The 18,678-nt window shown below is 43.4% G+C and overlaps 1 protein-coding gene across 1 annotated transcript in view; it reads right to left on the minus strand.

Annotated features, from left to right (window-relative positions):
- Positions 1-1,363: 1,363 nt before the first annotated feature.
- IDO2 (indoleamine 2,3-dioxygenase 2) overlaps positions 1,364-18,678 on the minus strand; it is a 72,383-nt gene continuing 55,068 nt past the window's right edge. Inside the window, 3 exon segments of the mRNA XM_055570037.1 lie at positions 1,364-2,071; positions 4,683-4,831; positions 12,506-12,557. Coding sequence (XP_055426012.1) covers positions 1,716-2,071; positions 4,683-4,831; positions 12,506-12,557 — 557 coding nt within the window. The 3' untranslated portion in view covers positions 1,364-1,715.

Consider the following 18,678-nt stretch of genomic DNA (forward strand, 5'->3'; position numbering starts at 1 on the left):
TGTATAACAGAATCACATTGCTGTACACCTGAGACTAACACAACATTGTAAATCAACTCTACAACAATTAAGCACACTAAATTTTAAAAATGGAGAAGTCAGAATTCAAAGACAGAATTCAGACATATTTTAAATGTTACTTTCCTTTTGAACAAGAATGACAGCAACAATGGGCGATGTTTTGAATCACCAGCTATGGTGTTTCTACTTGATCCGCCTCCTTGGACCCGGTGTACAAGCAGTCTGGGTTTATTGATACCAAGTTAGAGCAGTTAGGAGAGCAGATCAAAGAGAAATAAATATATCCAAGTACAATTTCATAAGTTTTACAATCGACTTGTCAAACACAAGGATGGTATATGGAGAGAAAAGGCTTTATGAGTGATGAGAGCCTCTGCCTTCTGAGCTGAGACTCTGACCTAAACTGTAGACAGAGAGGACACCATCAGAGTTTTTCTTGGTCCACTCAGACCACAGGCTCTTGGCTTCATCATCCACACCTTCCTTTTTTGGCAAGACCAAGTCCTTGGATGATGTAGGGACTTCCTGGCACCCCAAAGATTGTACTGGTTTCTTATTAAGGGTCTTGGGCATTGAGGAGAGTCCATAAGGATCAATTCATTCACTTTACAAATACAAACTTTCAGCATAAGAAGAAAGAATCATTCTTTTAAAAATAAAGAAGGAAACCAAACTAGAAAGTACAAAATTCTGAAGCGTGTGGCTACGCCTCATCTGTTCCTGTAACATTAACTACCTGTTTCCATGCTGGTGATTTCAGTCTTGTCTTCTACTTCCTCTTCCCTCCTCATATCCCCTGGAGCGTTTCCAATTTTCTGCCCCCAAATTCTGCACATGCAGGGACAGAGTGACAGCCTGGGGCCTGAAAATGCCCTTCTGTAACTGCTAAGCCAGACTTCCCTGGTAGCTCAGCTGGTAAAGAATCTGCCTGCAATTCAGGAGACCCCGGTTTGATTCCTGGGTTGGGAAGATCCCCTGGAGAAGGGGATGGCTACCCACTGAAGTATTAATGGGCTTCCCTGATGGCTCAGATGGTAAAGAATCTGCTCATAATGTGAGAGACCTGGGTTCGATCCCTGGGTTGGGAAGATCCCCTGGAGTAGGGCATGGCAACCCACTCCAGTATTCTTGCCTGGAAAATCCCTATGGACAGAGAATCCTGGGGGGCTACAGTCCATAGTCTTGCAAAGAGTCGGACATGACTAAGTAACTAAGCACAGCACAGCACAACCCCTAAGCCAAGACTCAGTAGGAACTTAATAAATTGGTGAGTAAATGAATGGACGCAGGAAAGTTTTGTTTTTGTTTTTTGAGAAATCAGCAAGGTGATCCATGCATAAGCAATTTTATTTGATTAGTGAAATGTAGATTGGGTTTCTATATTGGGTTTCTATATTGCTCCCGGGGGCAGGGGTGGTTCTAAAGGGATAATCCAGAGCTGTTTGCTATAAAACAGTAACTAGAGAGGGAATAATAAGTTTCAGGCCATGAAAACTCTCTTCTGTGAATAGCTCTCAGTAAAAGAGAAGGTGGTGTTCTGGGGAGCAAGGACGTGAATGGCACTGAGGTCCCTTTCAGATTATTCCAGACAGAATAGTCCCATTCTCCAGGTCTGCCCACTGTCCAGCGAGAAGAGGACAAGGACAGACCTCCTGCAATTGCTGGGTTTGCGTTGCCGATGAGAGGGCGGTCTCTTAGCCGCTTGGGTGGAGCAGTGCCTCCAGCGTCTTGTCCCTGACACTCTTCAGGAAGCTCATGACGGCTGTTCCCCCAGTGCCCCTCTCCTCTAGGGCCTGAGGGGGCCTTGGGAGGTGGCTCGTCCTCTGGGCCTTTGCTTTGGATGCAGCTGTGATGAGGTACTTGGTCACCAGGGCCAGGTGGTAGGTGCGCAGGGCTGCCAGGCTCTCCACACACTGGTTATAGGCCGTCAGAAGCTGGTGGTTCCCAGAGGACAGGACGTGGGTCCTCAGGGAAGGAGCCAGGCGAATTTCTTCTACGAAGGCCCTGTGGGAAGGAGGCATGTAATCCCTCATCCTGTACAGAAAATCAGCTGAAAGAAAGATGGCAGGACAAGGCTATAACTCCCTGTGGAAAGATAAGCAAACCAGTCTGCCTGTCAAGACATTATGCCGCCCTGATCCTCACTACTCATCCTAACAGTATCCAGTCAACTTGGCTGGCTCTTGTGCTTACAGACATCACATCCTCTAAAGCCTTTTCTCTTTTTTAATTTTTTATTTATTTATTTTTGATATTTTGGCTCCCTCACTCAGCATGTGGGAACTTAGTTCCCTGACCAGAGACTGAAGCTCTACCCACTGTATTGGAAGCACAGGGTCTTAATTACCAGGGAATTCCCAAAGCCTCCAAATGTTGATTGGAAATAAGGAAGGGAAAAGAAGCAAGCCCCATTTCAGATAACTAACCTGGAACCAGCTCTACCAGCCACTGTATAAATAGTTATCATCTCTGAAATGTGGGCAAAATATCTCGCTAGTCACACGACGTGGATCCACAAAGGTAAGGCACGGACCCTTAAACAGAGGAGCTAAATATTCTGCTGAATTTTGACTCTAAAGTCTTTCATTTTAGAGGGAGTTCTAAGGAAGAGGAAAGTGATATAAGTTTCTGAGGACAAGAAGATAAAGAATGAATAACTGTTTTAGTAATAGCCTCGAAGTTTAAAAATCGGGTCAATAGATAAGTATGGGAAATATAGATAGAAGAGAGATCATTTATAGGAAATTCATTATGGGATTAATATTAATCATGGTACATCATCAAATCAGAAGCCCATGGAATATTACTCAGTCATGAAAAAGAACAATATTAGATCATTTGCAGAGATGTGGATGGGCTCTGAGTCTGTCACACAGAGTGAAATAAGTCAGAATGAGAAAAACAATATCATATATTAACACATATATATGGAATATAGAAAAATGGTACAGATGAGCCTGTTTTCAGGGCAGGAGTAGAGACACAGACATGTGGACAAATTGGGAGAGAAGGACTGAAGTATGTAGATTACTGTGTACAAAATAGATAGCTAGTAGGAACCTGCTGTAGAGCACAGGAAGCTCAGCTCGGTGCTCTGTGATGACCTAGAGGTGGGATGGGGCATCGAATGGGAGGGAAGTCCAAGAGGAAGTGGATATATGTGTGTATATGGCAGATTCACTTCATTGTACAGCAGAAACTAACACAGCATTGTAAAGAAATTATACTTCCCCCTGCTGCTGCTGCTGCTGCTAAGTCGCTTCAGTTGTGTCCGACTCTGTGTGAATCCCAAGGATGGCAGCCCATCAGGCTCCTCTGTCCCTGGGATTCTCCAGGCAAGAACACTGGAGTGGGTTGCCATTTCCTTCTCCAATGCATGAAAGTGAAAAGTAAACATGAAGTCGCTCAGTCGTGTCTGACTCTTAGTGACCCCATGGACTACAGCCTACCAGGCTCTTCCGTCCTTGAGATTTTTCCAGGCAAGAGTACTGGAGTGGGGTGCCATTGAAAGCCCATGAAAATTGATCATAGTTCTAGAGAATTGCCTTTTGTGGATGAGACTAGATTCTTCCCTGGTGGCTCAGACGGTAAACCGTCTGCCTACAATGCCTACCATGTGGGAGACCTGGGTTCAATCCCTGGGCCTGGAAGATTTTCTGGAGAAGGAAATGGCAGCCCACTCCAGTATTCTTGCCTGGAAAATCCCACGGATAGTGGAACCTGGTAGGCTACAGTCCATGGGGTTGCAAAGAGTCAGACACGACTGAACGACTTCACTTTCTTTCTTTCTAGATTCTATGACCAAATTCTAGTCGGTTTTTTTCTTTTTCTTTTTTCTTATTCCAGCTTGGAAACTTTGCACTAGGAAATGTCTTTTTGCTGCTGTTGAGCATTTGGCTTGATGATGGCAGGTAAGGAAAGGCACCCTTTCAAGCTTGCAAGATGGTAGAACCCTGTTCGGGTCTAGAGGGGTGTGGGTTGAGGCTGCACTATTTTTATGGGGACAGGCTTCAGTGGAGGAACCCACATCTATCAGCAGCTACATCCTGACTTGTCAACACAGTGTCTGGGCCTCAGTCTCTAGACCACTCCCCCACTCTAGAAAAAGCAATCTATTGCCTGCTGCTGCTGCTGCTAAGTCGCTTCACTTGTGTCCGACTCTGTGCGACCCCATAGACGGCAGCCCTCCAGGCTCCCCCGTCCCTGGGATTCTCCAGGCAAGAACACTGGAGTGGGTTGCCATTTCCTTCTTCAATGCATGACAGTGAAAAGTGAAAGTGAAGTCGCTCAGTCGTGTCCGACTCTTCATGACCCCATGGACTGCAGCCTACCAGGCTCCTCTGCCCATGGGATTTTCCAGGCAAGAGTACTGGAGTGGGGTGCCATTGCCTTCTCCAAATCTAAGGATCCAAATAAAGTTACAGGGGACTGCTGGAAATTCAACAGTGTTTTCAAGTTTGGAAGTAAAACCCAACATTCAGCTGAGCTCTGATACGAATTGGCTGGATACAATCACAGATGGCAGGCACACAGTCTCCTAGATAATCGGGAGGAGTGTAGACTTTCTGACTTATAGTTGGACTTACCAATTGGTAAAAGCAGCTCTGCTCTTCCTCTCTGATAAGGAAAAAAACAAGAAAAAAGAAAAATGGCTGATTTACCACTCTCCTTGCTGTGACGGACGCCCAAGAACTCATCAAAGGCATGCAGTATTGTGCTCTGAGCAGCGCTTCCTCCAGAGTAACTCAGGGGCTCTTTGGAGACACCTTCGTATACCAAGCCCACAGGCAGTGCTGGGTTATCCTTCCATCTAGGTAAGAACAAAAGTCAGATGGAAGTGCATACTAGGATTTGAGAGTGTCTATTCTGATCAGGATACAGATCAAGCAAGAAAGAGAACACCCTTTCCTATCTTCTTTTCTCTCCTCTTCTGTCACCCTGATTCCATGTCCTCATCTTCTTGTCTGAGTCTCCCTCTTTCTGAGTCCCCCAACCATTTTACTTATTTCACTGTCTGATATTTTAGAGGGTCTTGAACACTCTCGGCGTGTATGTGGGTATCTCCAGAATGAGACAGAATCAGCAACCCCAAGAATACGCCGTGTGTGTGTGTGTGTGTGTGTGTGTGTGTTAGTCGCTCAGTCATGTCCAACTCTGCGACCCCATGGCCTGTAGCCTGCCGGGCTCCTTTTTCCACGGAATTCTCCAGGCGAGAATATAGTTTACATATCAAGTTCACCTCCATTTTCTCACTTATTCTTCCTGGAGTAGATCCAGGTGTTTTAAAACCCATTTAATAGAGAAGCAGTCTCAAGGCGCTGTCTCCAGGACCACCATTCTTAGTCCAGCAACTAGAACTTGACCCCTAAATTTGTAATTCTCTAGTTTCATTTCCCAAGGCCCCACCCACCCACGTGTTAATTTCTTTTGCTGAGAACAAAATATTCTCTTATTGCCGGGAACCCTGTTGTTAAGGCTTTAAATAGCAGATGGCAGACTTACGTTGATGTCTGCCGTCCTTCCTGTAATTCTAAAAATCATTTTGCTCAAGAGAAGGGAAACACACACATCATGCACATACAGAAGCCTCAGACACTCAGCTCAGCTGGCATCCATGACCTTTTTCAAATACCTCCCTGAATAGGAAACGCTCTTATTTTCTTTGGGGGCTGTTTTGCATCTGCTGTTCTGCAGTTTTGCTGGATGAATATCATAGTGGCCTTTGCATTTGGAGAAATATCACCACACAAGGAGATGCCACACAGAAGAGCCGGGCGTGAATGGGAGGAGCCCAGGGAGGGTCTGAGTCTAAGATCAAAACCTGCTGTGGCTCTTAGGAGAGAGGACTCTGTCTTAGGCAGATGTGGAATTGAGTCTCAGCTTTGATACTTAGTAACTCTGAGCCTTGGCTGAGTTAATTCACTTCCCAAGCCTCAGTTTCTTCATCGGAATAATAGTAGTATCAATCTTATTGGGTTGTTGGGAGAACTAATTAAAATAATAGCTGCTCAGTGTCTGAAAAATATTGTGTTCAATAAATATTAGCCATTTTATCATACTATTCACACTGAATTGTAACCTCAGCTCCCTCCTTTCATTTTTTGGTAACTTCATACAAGCCCTTCTTAGTCTCAGTTCTCCTGACCTGTGTATATGAGCTCAGTCACTCAGTGTCAGACTCTGCAACCCCATGGACCGTAGCCTACTCAGCTCCTCAGTCCATGGGATTTTCCAGCCAAGAATACTGGAGTGGGTTGCCATTTCCTCCTCCAGTGGATCTTCCTGACCCAGGGATGGAACCCACATCTCCTCTGTCTCCTGCCTTGGCAGGTGGGTTCTTTACCACTAAGCCACCTGTGAAGTCCCTCCTGACTTGTACCTAGTACCTAGAGCGGCTGAAAGCATCAAGTGCATTCCAGAAAGTTCTGATGTTTGGGACACTGGTCCAATAAAACTTCTAAACAACATTTTATGGGGCAGAAATGTTGAAGCCCGGACTGCTATTGTGTGATAAGTGGACCAAACATTGGCAGTATTGGTTTGGATTGTTCTCTGTAATCCTGTTGATGGTCTCATTTGGTCTCTGGGCTCCTTCCCTAGCCCCTTCCCTTCATGACTGCTCCTAAGTACTGGACACTCTCAGGACTTAGTCCATGCACCTCTCACTACTCTTATTCCCACATCATCTCATCTCACCTCGTGGATTTCAAAGCCAGCTATACTGGGACTATTGACAAATGTGCACCTGGACCTCAGCCTCTTCCTTATATTCCAGATACATGTATTCAGCTGCCTACTAGACATCTCCATAGGAACGGCTTCACCCCAAACTGACCTCTCCACTCCCCCTTCCTTTTGCCAGGTCGGCGCCTCCCATGTCTCTACCCTCGGAGAAAAGCCAATGGCAGCTCCATCCTTTCCACGGGTCCAGCCATAAACCTAGAGTCCTTTCTAATGGACCTCTTTCTCTTCCATTCTATGTGCAATCCAAGAGCAGATCCTGTCAACCTTCCCTTCAATCCATATACATTCAGAACTGACCGTTTCTCAGTGTCTCTACTGCCCCCATCCAAGCCCAGGCCACCACCCTATCTTGTGGTCAGAGCTTCCTAAGTGCATTCCTGAGCCCCTTTTTATTCCCCCACTCAGAAGATAAGAGTGATGACCTGAAACTTCAGACAGCTCATGTCACTTTTCTCAGAACTTGCCCGTGCTGTTCATCACACTCAGAAAGGAAACCAAGGAACCTCTACACGGTCTGGACCCCCATCACTTGTATTCTTCATTCTCCCCACCTTTCCTCTGTGAGAGCACTTCTGGGCTCAGAGCAGCTCTTCCTTCAAAAGTCCTCCCACGCCTGGGTCACTGTGACGTTGCTCCTTTTGCACGGAGCAGGTACTTGAGTAGCTTACTCCTCACTTCTTTCATGCATCTTCTAAAACATCCTTTAGGAACATGGCATTCACAGACCACAATAAATAAATAAGAACTTTGGCCACCACTCCTAACATTCCGTAATGCTCTTATTCTACTTTAAAGTTTTCTATAGCTTTTATTGCTTTAACACATAGAGTATGATACTTGCCTTCCTTATATTTATTTATTCATTCATTAATTCATATTAATAAAATGTTTATTTTATTCATCAAATGTAAATTTATTTATAATTATAATAAATTATAATTATTCTATTTATTCATTAATTATTCACATATTAATAAACATGTGCTATGATTAACATGTAAGCTCCTCAGGAATGAACTGGTTGTTTGTTCTACTGCTTCATTCCCAGCACCTATTAATAGAACCATGCCTGGCATTGACATAGCCCTCACTAAGTATTTGATCAATGAAAGGATGAAAAAAATAGCATTATATAATTAAGCATTAAATATCTAGAATATGTAAAATGTTAGTCACTCAGTCGTGTTTGACTCTTTGTGATCCCATGGACTATACAGCCCAGCCCACCAGGCTCCTCTGTCCATGGAATTCTCTAGGCAAGAATACTGGAGTGGGTTGCCATTTCCTTCTCCAGGGGATCTTCCCGACACAGGTATCAAACCTGGGTCTCCTGCATCGCAGGCAGATTCTTTATCATATGAACCATCAGAGAAGCCCCAGAATATGTAAATCCAAGTGTACTTCTTGAAAGGACCTGGCCAGCTTAACAGAAGATAATAGATAAAAGAAAAACAGCATGAAATTTAAAAATAAATAAAAAGAAGGCATCTATTTTCAAAACCCATATTCCCCATCTATGATGAGATTAATCTGAGGAAGAAAAACTGGGTTCCTCTCAATAGCCCAAGAATTGCTCCCATGCATTCTTAGGCCCAAATTGTTCTTGGTGAAGAAAAGGAATTATTTTCAAGTCTCTATAGGCAAGTTTATTTTTAGCCCTTTTTGTAGCATATTTCTAGTAAACCTCAGAGAAGGGGATGTTTAAACAGAAAAAAAGAAAGAAATGCAATGACATTTTTTTCCAAAGGGACTGATACCTTCCCTGAGAAATTTAACATGAATGAGAAATAAAGGAAACTGTTTCATTTACAGATGGACTCTCTCAAAACTTTTAAGTAATTTTTTTTTAAGTCAACAGAAATAATAAATCAAGCATAGGACAAATCAAGAACACAGGGACAGATTTAGATTTTTCAAGACAAGTCTACTAGGAACGTTCAACAATCGAGATGTTCTTGGCCACCAGCATGTTTAGGAATGGCTCCTGGCCACTTGGTTTATTTGACTATGTGGGGAATAATTTTGAGGCTCAGAAACAGAAAGCAGGCATTTATGTAGATCAGAGACAAAGGGCACCACTGACCCAGAAACTTATTTTAATGAGAATGAAGTTACCCTCTGATGTCCATTTAATCATGACATAGGAAGTCCTCTACATAGGAACCCTGCAGTTACAAACTTTCAAAGACGCTGCAGCTTTCCCTCTGTTTCCTATTTGCTGATGACCCTTCAGTTCTACCATCCCCTACTTCCTCTCTTTCCCCCAGTCAGTAACTCTTATTACCTGTTCACTGGATGCCAGCCCCTGGAAGCCAGCTGCTGTGCTGTACTACTGTACTTTTCAAGCTACTATACTGAAAGATTAATTGTTTTTTAATTTAGTGTGTGTGTTTGTTATGTATTATCTGTGTGAAAAGTATTATAAACCTATTCAGTACGGTACCATATACTGGATGGTGTTAATTGGGTATCTAGAGAAGGCAATAGCACCCCACTCCAGTACTCTTGCCTGGAAAATCCCATGGATGGAGGAGCCTGGTAGGCTGCAGTCCATGGGGTCGCACAGAGTTGGACACGACTGAAGTGACTTAGCAGCAGCAGGAAAACTTTATTGGATTTAGGACTGGATTCTCAGAATGGACTCGTTCATATGTAGGGGACTTACTGGAGATGGAATTCTAAAAACATTGCCCCAAGATTCCCATTCTAACTCCAAGAACTGTTAATGTTGTAAGACAGCATGCCTGTGGATATGATATATGGCAAGCAAAAGGAACCCTAAAGGTGTAATTAAGGCCACTAACTAGTGACCTTAATATAGGCAGTTATCCTGGATTACCTAGAGGAGATTAATCACACAAGACCTTAAAAGCAGGGCGTTTTCTCTGGCTGGTGGCAGAAGGAGACCTCTGAGAGGTCTGAATTATGAGATGAGTCAGGAGTGCCATTACTAAATAGCAGGGGCCTTTTGCTACTTCCCAGGAGGTGCAGTGGTAAAGGATCTACCTGTCGATACAGGAGATGTAGGAGATGAGGTTCAATCCCTGGGTCAGGAAGATCCCCTGAAGAAGGAAATGGCAATCCACTCCAGTATTCTTGCCTGGAAAATTCAGTGGACAGAAGAGCCCAGCAGGCTACAGTCCATAGGGTTGCAAAGAGTCGGACACAATTGAGTGACTGAGCAAGCACAAAAACACACATGTGTGACAAGGGACTCCTCTGGAGGCTTCTAGAAGCTGAGAGCAGACTCTGCCAGGAAAGAAAGAGACCTCAGTTCCCAAACCACAATAAGCTGATTCTGCTGAACACTTGAATGAGTTTGGAAGTGAATCTTCCTCAGATTCTCAGGATCAGGGCTCAAGCCCAGCAGACCCTCTGACTTCAGCCTTTTGAGGTTCCAAGCAGAGAAGCAAGCTGAGCCTACCTGGCCTTGTGACCCATAGGAAGGTGCCTTGCTAAACTGTGTTAATTTGTTAGGGAATGGTGGAGACCAACACAGACTCAAAGGGAAACGTGAAGCACAAAGAGATTTTCCAGAATTAGGTCTTCCTAAATCCCAGGCTATTTCAAACATTTTTTTTTTTTAATGGCCCTTTCTTCTCCCTTCTAATCCTACCAAAGCTTCTCCACATGTTTTGCTTAATATTTATTGCTGGAATCTATTCTACAATCAGATCTTTGTCTTAACCTTTGTGTGTGTGTGCTCAATAGCTCAGTCATGTCCAACTCTTTGCAACTTCATAGAATTAACCTTCGGAGAAGGCAATGGCACCCCACTCCAGTATTCTTGCCTGGAAAATCCCATGGACGGAGGAGCCTGGTAGGGCGCAGTCCATGGGGTCCCTAAGAGTCGGACACGGCTGAACGACTTCACTTTCACTTTTCACTTTCATGCATTGGAGAAGGAAATGGCAACCCACTCCAGTGTTCTTGCCTGGAGAATCCCAGGGACGGAGGAGCCTGGTGGGCTGCTGTCTATGGGGTCGCACAGAGTCGAAAACTACTGAAGCGACTTAGCAGCAGAATTAACCTACCAGGCTACTCTGCTTATAGGATTTTCTGGGCCAGAATACTGGAGTGGGTTGCCATTTCCTTCTCCAGGGGATCTTCCTGATCCAGAGGTCAAACCTGAGTCTCTTCCTACATTGGCAGGTGACTTCTTAACCACAAGTGCCACCTGGGAAGCCTCCCTGGTGATGCTACATGCTAAAGGTGGAAAGCAAGAAAAGTCTTCAGCTGTTAACCAAAAGATTGGTGGTTCGAGTCCACCCAGGGATGACTGTCCCTGTGACCTCTTTAAGGACATAGTTTAAGGGTTTGCAGTGGCTCAGATGGTAAAGAATCTGCCTGCAATATGGGACACCTGGGTTTGATCCCTGGGTTGGGATGATCCCCTGGAGAAGGAAATGGCAACCCACTCCAGTATCCTGGCCTGGAGAATTCCATGGACAAAGGAGCCTGGGTACAGTCCGTGGAGTTGCAAAGAGTGGGACACAACTGAGTGACTGAGCAGACACAAAAACACACTGTGTGACAAAGGACTCTGGAGGCTTCTAGAAGCTGAGAGCAGACTCTGCCAGGAGAGAAAGAGACCTCAGTTCCCAAACCACAATAAGCTGATTCTGCTGAACACCTGAATGAGTTTGGAAGTGAATCTTCCCCAGATTCTCAGGAAACTGAGCCGCTAACACTTTCACTTTCCCAGGATGGATAATCCCTTTGTGGGGGTTTCAGGAGTGAAGGGTACACAGGGAAAGTCTAAATTCTGAGATACACTCTCAATTCCATTCCTTTGCTCTTCCCCTGTCCTTCTCTTTTCCCCATAATCCAGGTACCTGTTACTCTCAAATTATTCTCTAGAAAACTTGCTTCCACTCTCTGTCCCTACAGTGAGGGGTCCACACCCAGGCTGGCCTTCCCCGAAACTGTCTCACAGCACACACTCACGCAATCTAGAGAAAATACTTAATACACATGGTGACTCCATGCACTAAAGCTATTGATGAATCAGTACATCTATTGATGTTGGTATTAGGTATGACTCTTGCTACACCCAGACACAGCTTAACATTCTACCAACAGTGCTTCAGGCACCTTCTAGTTATCAAGATGGTCTCTAGGTGATGACTATTTTACATTTACCTCTTTCATCCACTGCTCCCACCTTTCACTCTTCATCCTTAAAATCTTCCTTTCTCTCAGTTGATGTGAATAGGAAGCCATCTCATTAAAATATGTCAAATTATGGCTAATATATTATAAATAAGAAATGTATCTAATTGTGAAGAATACCAAGAATATGAAAAACTGTCACGGGGTAGCTATTTTGGGAATGTTAGAAGGAAGCTTTTCAGCTAAGGCCTTTGCCTTCACCAGCCTGGATAATGGGGAGGGGGGAGGGAAAAGGGATATAAATAGTCGAGCTTTGGGGTGGCACGCTGAGCTTTTTCTCCCTCCTCCCTCCAGGTGGTTTTCTAAGAAAGGTGAATACAAATTGAATCTAAAGGGATGGCCTCAGGACAATTACTCTAAATAGTCACACTTCAGTGTCATTTGCCATGCAGATGGCACCCCATTCCCCATTGCTTTTATCCAAGAGTGCATCCCTGGGTGATTCCTTTGTTAGGGAGAGTTATTTGGTGTCTTTCTTTCTCTGGGAAGTTTCTGCCTGTTTCTCCCCTCATAAACCTGGGAAAGGCTACAGACATCTCAAGCCAGAGAAGAGCTGAACTGTACTTACCCAGAGAGGAAGATCCGGATGACTGCATAAAATATGTCTGGATCTACGTAATCTAGAGGAGCAATCAAAATGTGAACTTTACTACAGGCAACGAAAGCAAAATAGGTTCCATGTGCTCAGGCTCCGAAGCCCTCCCGGGCACCTCCCCTATCTGATCTGCAGAGAAATCTGGAAGGAGCCCCTCAGCAGGAGCAGGAGGAATGTCCCCTTCTGTCGCCCCCCTGGCTGGTGCTTCCAGGAGTGTTAAACAGCTGCACAACTGGCCTTTTCCATCTGTGGTTCTTCCCTGATCTGAACAACAACCAAAAAGGGAGATCAAGCCCATCATTAAAACATCTAGTGTCATCTTTTTAAAGAGACATGATATTTGAGAGAACGTGGGAAGCAGAAAGGAGAAAAGCAGAGAGGATCTGCTCTCTGACCCCTCGGTGTCAGGGCAGAGCGTGGAGAGCTTCCCCCCAGGCTCTGCCGCACCTGGCCGGACACAGGCTCGCCGGCCTATATTCACTAGTCTGTGCAGTTTGCTCTGAAGCGAAGTCAGGGAGTGGTGCTCACTGATTTCATTAGTTCATTAACTGGTATGCAGGAAGCACGTCCTCACATTTGCACTGAGCTCTTTCGGGTTTCTTTTCTATCCACTTTATTTTTATGCGGACCATTTTTAAAGTCTGTGCGGATTGGTTGCAATATTGCTTCTGGTTTATGCTTTGGTTTTTTTTTTTTTTTTGGCCGAGAGAGACATGTGAGATCTTAGCTCCCCAACCAGGGCACCCACACCCGCTGCACTGGGAGGCAAAGTCTTAACCACTAGACCTCCAGGGAAGTCCCTTTTGTCCATCCTCTTTCGACCTTGATTCTCTCTTCTTCATGCTTGTGACCCTCTGGGATCTGACATGTTTCTTTCTCTGGTTCTGTCATCCAGATTCCTGTCTATGTTTCTTTGTTTCTGAGCAAAAAAAAAAAAGGGAAACTTTTTTTTTTTGATGAGACCCAAATAATGACATCAGTTTGGGTCATCTGTATATCAATGACATCTGTATATCATCAATTTACCTTTTCCACGGTCACACCTGGTCTCTGGTCCTCTATCTCCGCTTTCTCTGAAGACCCCTGGGCCTAGGTAACTCATGTCTTGGATCAGCCTCAGGGCTCCCCAGGGCTTCTGAGGGCTACCACAGCCTCCCTGCTCATCTGCAACAAGGTGCCATGTGCTGGACTTTTCTCTGGGCCTATTTCTGGGTCTTCTCCATTCGGTGCTCTGTTCCCACAGATACGCTAAGTACTATGCAAAACTTTTTGCTTAAGCAATAATGACTGGAGGTAGTTTAATGTGTTACCCATCTCATCATATTTAAGGAGGGAAAGTCAAATGAGTATTTCAACTATATGACATAATTTGTTTTTCTGTTTCTCACTATGCCCCACAGCTTGTAAAATCTTAGTTCCCAGACCAGAGATTGAACCTACATCCTCTGCAGTGAAAGCACAGAATCCTAGCCGCTGGAACATTAGGCAATTCCCAAATGTGAGATAATTTTAATATAAAAATTGTCAAGATATAAATAATCCATTCATGATTAAAACAAACACAAAAATTAGCTAATTTGGAATAGGCAGGAAAATCCTCCTTAAACTGATAAAAGGAATCCACAGAAAGCCTTCGGGACATATTATACTTAATAGTGAGATATTAAAAATGTCTTTTAAAATGTGAAACAAAACCACGTATCGGCACTTCCATTCAACACTATGTTAGGCACCACCTCGCCTGAAGAATAAGAATAAAAATTAAAAGAAAGAAATGTTATAAGGATGGTAAATGAAAAAACAAAACAACGTTATTCTCAAATAATATGATGTCTATGCAGAAAACCCAGATAGTCAACAAATCATTATTAGAATTAATGAGTGGTTATCAAAGTGCTAGATTCAAGCTTCATATTAAATACCAATTTCATCCTAAACCAGGAACAAAGAGAGATCCAAAGATACTATCAGTTCAGTTCAGTTCAGTTGCTCAGTCATGTCCGACTCTTTGCGACCCCATGGACTGCAGCACGCCAGGCCTCTCTGTCCATCACCAACCCCTGGAGTCACCCAAGCCCATGTCCACTGAGTCAGTGATGCCATCCAACCATCTCATCCTCTGTCGCCCCCTGCTCCTCCTGCCCTCAATCTTTCCCAGCATCAGGGTCTTTTCAAATGAGTCAACTCTTCGCATCAGGTGGCCAAAATATTGGAGTTTCAGCTTCAACATCAGTCCTTCCAAAGAACACTCAGGCTGATCTCCTTTATGATGGACTGGCTGGATCTCCTTGCAGTCCAAGGGACTCTCAAGAGTCTTCTCCAACACCACAGTTCAAAAGCATCAATTCTTTAGTGCTCAGCTTTCTTTATAGTCCAACTCTCACATCCATACATGACCACTGGAAAAACCATAGCATTGACTAGATGGACCTTTGTTGACAAAGTGATGTCTCTGCTTTTTATTATGCTGTCCAGGTTGGTCATCACTTTCCTTGCAAGGATTACGTGTCTTTTAATTTCATGGCTGCAATCCCCATCTGCAGTGATTTTGGAGCCCCCCAAAATAAAGTCAGCAACTGTTTCCCCATCTATTTCCCATGAAGTGATGGGACCAGATGCCATGATGTTCGTTTTCTGAATGTTGAGCTTTAAGCCAACTTTTTCACTCTCCTCCTTCACTTTCATCAAGAGGCTTTTTAGTTCCTCTTCACTTTCTTCCATAAGAGTGGTGTCATCTGCATATCTGAGGTTATTGATATTTCTACCAAATCTTGATTCCAGCTTGTGCTTCTTCCAGCCCAGTGTTTTTCATTATGCATTCTGCATATAAGTTAAATAAGCAGGGTGACAATATACAGCCTTGACATACTCCTTTTCCTATTTGGAACCAGTCTGTTGTTCCATGTCCAGTTCTAACTGTTGCTTCCTGACCTGCATACAGGTTTCTCAAGAGGCAGGTCAGGTGGTCTGGTATTCCCATCTCTTTCAGAATTTTCCACAGTTTACTATGATCCACACAAAGGCTTTGGCATAGTCAAGAAGGCAGAAATAGATGTTTTTCTGGAACTATCTTGCTTTTTCCATGATCCAGCGGATGTTGGCAATTTGATCTCTGGTTCCTCTGCCTTTTCTAAAACCAGCTTGAATATCTGGAAGTTCATAGTTCACATTTTGCTGAAGCCTGGCTTGGAGAAGTTTGAGCATTTACTTTACTAGTGTGTGAAATGAGTGCAATTGTGTGGTAGTTTGGCATTCTTTGGCATTGCCTTTCTTTGGGATTGGAATGAAAACTGGCCTTTTCCAGTCCTGTGGCCACTGCTGAGTTTTCCAAATTTGCTGGCATATTGAGTGCAGCACTTTCACAGCATCATCTTTTAGGATTTGAAATAGCTCAACTGGAATTCCATCACCTCCACTAGCTTTGCTCATAGTGATGCTTCCTAAGGCCCACTTGACTTCACATTCCAGGATGTCTGGTTCTAGGTGAGTGTGAATGATCACACCATCGTGATTATCTTGGTCGTGAAGATTTTTTTGTACAGTTCTTCTGTGTATTCTTGCCATCTCTTCTTAATATCTTCTGTTTCTGTTATGTCCATACCATTTCCATCCTTTATTGAGCCCATCTTTGCATGAAATATTCCCTTGGTATCTCTAATTTTCTAGAAGAGATCTCTAGTCTTTCCCATTCTATTGTTTTCCTTTATTTCTTTGCATTGATCATTGAGGAAGGCTTTCTTATCTCTCCTTGCTATTCTTTGGAACTCTGCATTCAGATGCTTATATCTTTCCTTTTCTCCTTTGCTTTTCACTTCTCTTCTTTTCACAGCTATTTGTACGGCCTCCTCAGACAGCCATTTTGCTTTTTTGCATTTCTTTTTCTTGGGGATGGTCTTGATCCCTGTCTCCTGTACAATGTCACGAACCTCTGTCCATAGATCATCAGGTACTCTGTCTATCAGATCTAGTCCCTTAAATCTATTTCGCACTTCCACTGTATGGTCATAAGGGATTTGATTTAGGTCACGCCTGAATGGTCTAGTGGTTTTCTCCACTTTCTTCAATTTAAGTCTGAATTTGGCAATAAGAAGTTCATGATCTGAGCCACAGTCAGCTCCCTGTCTTGTTTTTGCTGACTGTATAGAGCCTCTCCATCTTTGGCTGCAAAGAATACAATCAATCTGATTTTGGAGTTGGCCATCTGGTGATGTCCATGTTCTTTGCTATGAGCAGTGGGTTCTCTTAGCAAAACTCTATTAGCCTTTGTCCTACTTCATTCTCTACTCCAAAGCCAAATTTTCCTGTTACTCCAGGTGTTTCTTGACTTCCTACTTTTGCATTCCAGTCCCCTATAATGAAAAGGACATCTTTTTTGGGTGTTAGTTCTATTTAACTTCAGCATCTTCAGCATTACTGGTTGGGGCATAGACTTGGATTACTGGATTTGCCTTGAAATGAATGGTTGGCCTTGAAAAAAATAGAGATCATTCTGTCATTTTTGAGATGTATCGAAGTACTGCATTTCAGACTCTTTTGTTGACTATGATGGCCACTCCATTTCTTCTAAGGAATTCCTGCCCACAGTAGTAGATATAATGGACTATATTATATCAAATTCAAAGATAATATTCATTAGCAACAAAAACATAGAGTAATTATGAATAAGGTAGAAGATATCTAAATGTCTTATATCTTGAAAGAATTCAAAGAAGTTTAAGAAATGTCTTTGTTGATGGGAAAGAAAACCTGTATCAACATCTAGAAGAAGAAATGTATCTAAAGAAGAGTTCTCTGAGTAAATTTTAGGCCCTGTGACAATAGAGGAATACACAGGGATATAAAGATATGAATGGGGAGCACATTAATGCAGGGGTCCCCAACCCCTGGGCCACAGGAGCAGGTCAGTGGCCTCTTAGGAACCGGGCTCCATAGTAGGAGGTAAGTGGCAGATGATCCAGTGAAGCTTCACCTGTATTTATGGCCACTCCTCATTGCTAGCATCTCCCTGGCCTGTGTAAAAATTGTCTTCCATGAACCAGTTCCTGATGCCAAAATTGTTGGGACTGTTGACATCATGTGTTCAGTCTCCATCTCTCCACCTACCCTGATCAGAAAGACCAGAGAGGACATCAAAATCATGTAATTTTTCTCCAAATTATAGAATATAGGTTTAATGCAATTTGATCAAAGTCCTTAACAGGTTTTTTAAAAATTGGGGTCTGACAAGCTGATTCTATATTTATATGAAAGGCAAAGTGTCAAAGATAAGACAAGCATCCCTGGAGAAGAAGAGCAAAGGTGTGGGGGGTGGGGTGGGGGAAGGGAGTAGTTCTTTACCTGAAAATGAGAAATATTGTGAAGCTACAATTCTCTTATGACAGGTGGTTTTGGTATGGGGAAAGACAAAGAAACAATGAAACAGAATAGGGAGCCTGGAAAGAGATCCATTCATTTAAGAAAATCTGGTGTACAATGATGCTAATATTGCAGATTAGTGATGAGTCACAGAAGGGAAATTGAAAGTATTTCCTATGTTATACTCTATAGAGATAATCATTAAACGTGTATTAAGGGCTGAAGGGTGAAAGATAAACAATTTCAGAAGAAAACATACAAAAATAGATTTATGACCTCTGATTATTAAATTATATCTTACATAAGACTTCCTAAAAATAGACTGCTGTAAAAGAAAGGGCAAATATTCTGGCTTATTTAAATTAAGAACTTCTGCTTTCAAAAGGCAGAATAAGACAATCCAAAACATTTGCAACACATAACTAACAAAAATGACCCTCCAGAGTGCACCCAAAAGCTGACTAAAAGCAATGAGTAAAAGATAAAAAGACATTTCCAAAATTAAGGAAAGCCATGCATTTCACAAAACAGGGACATGCGCGGTGAACACACAAAAGCACGGGCCCCTCCACCCCTCCGCCCCAGATACACAGAGAGTTAACTCATTACAAATCAGGGAAATGCAAGAGTGATGCCATTCTCATGGCTGAATAAGAGTTTTCTTCTCTCTTCCCCACAAAGAATGTTGATTTACACAGTCACCCATGGATAAGATGGGCTTCCCAGGTGGCTCGGTGGGTAAAGGATCCCACTGCAATGCAGGAGACCCAGGTTTGATCCCTGGGTGAGGA

Source organism: Bubalus kerabau, chromosome 2 (genome assembly GCF_029407905.1).
Source record: "Bubalus kerabau isolate K-KA32 ecotype Philippines breed swamp buffalo chromosome 2, PCC_UOA_SB_1v2, whole genome shotgun sequence".
Taxonomy (NCBI): domain Eukaryota; kingdom Metazoa; phylum Chordata; class Mammalia; order Artiodactyla; family Bovidae; genus Bubalus; species Bubalus kerabau.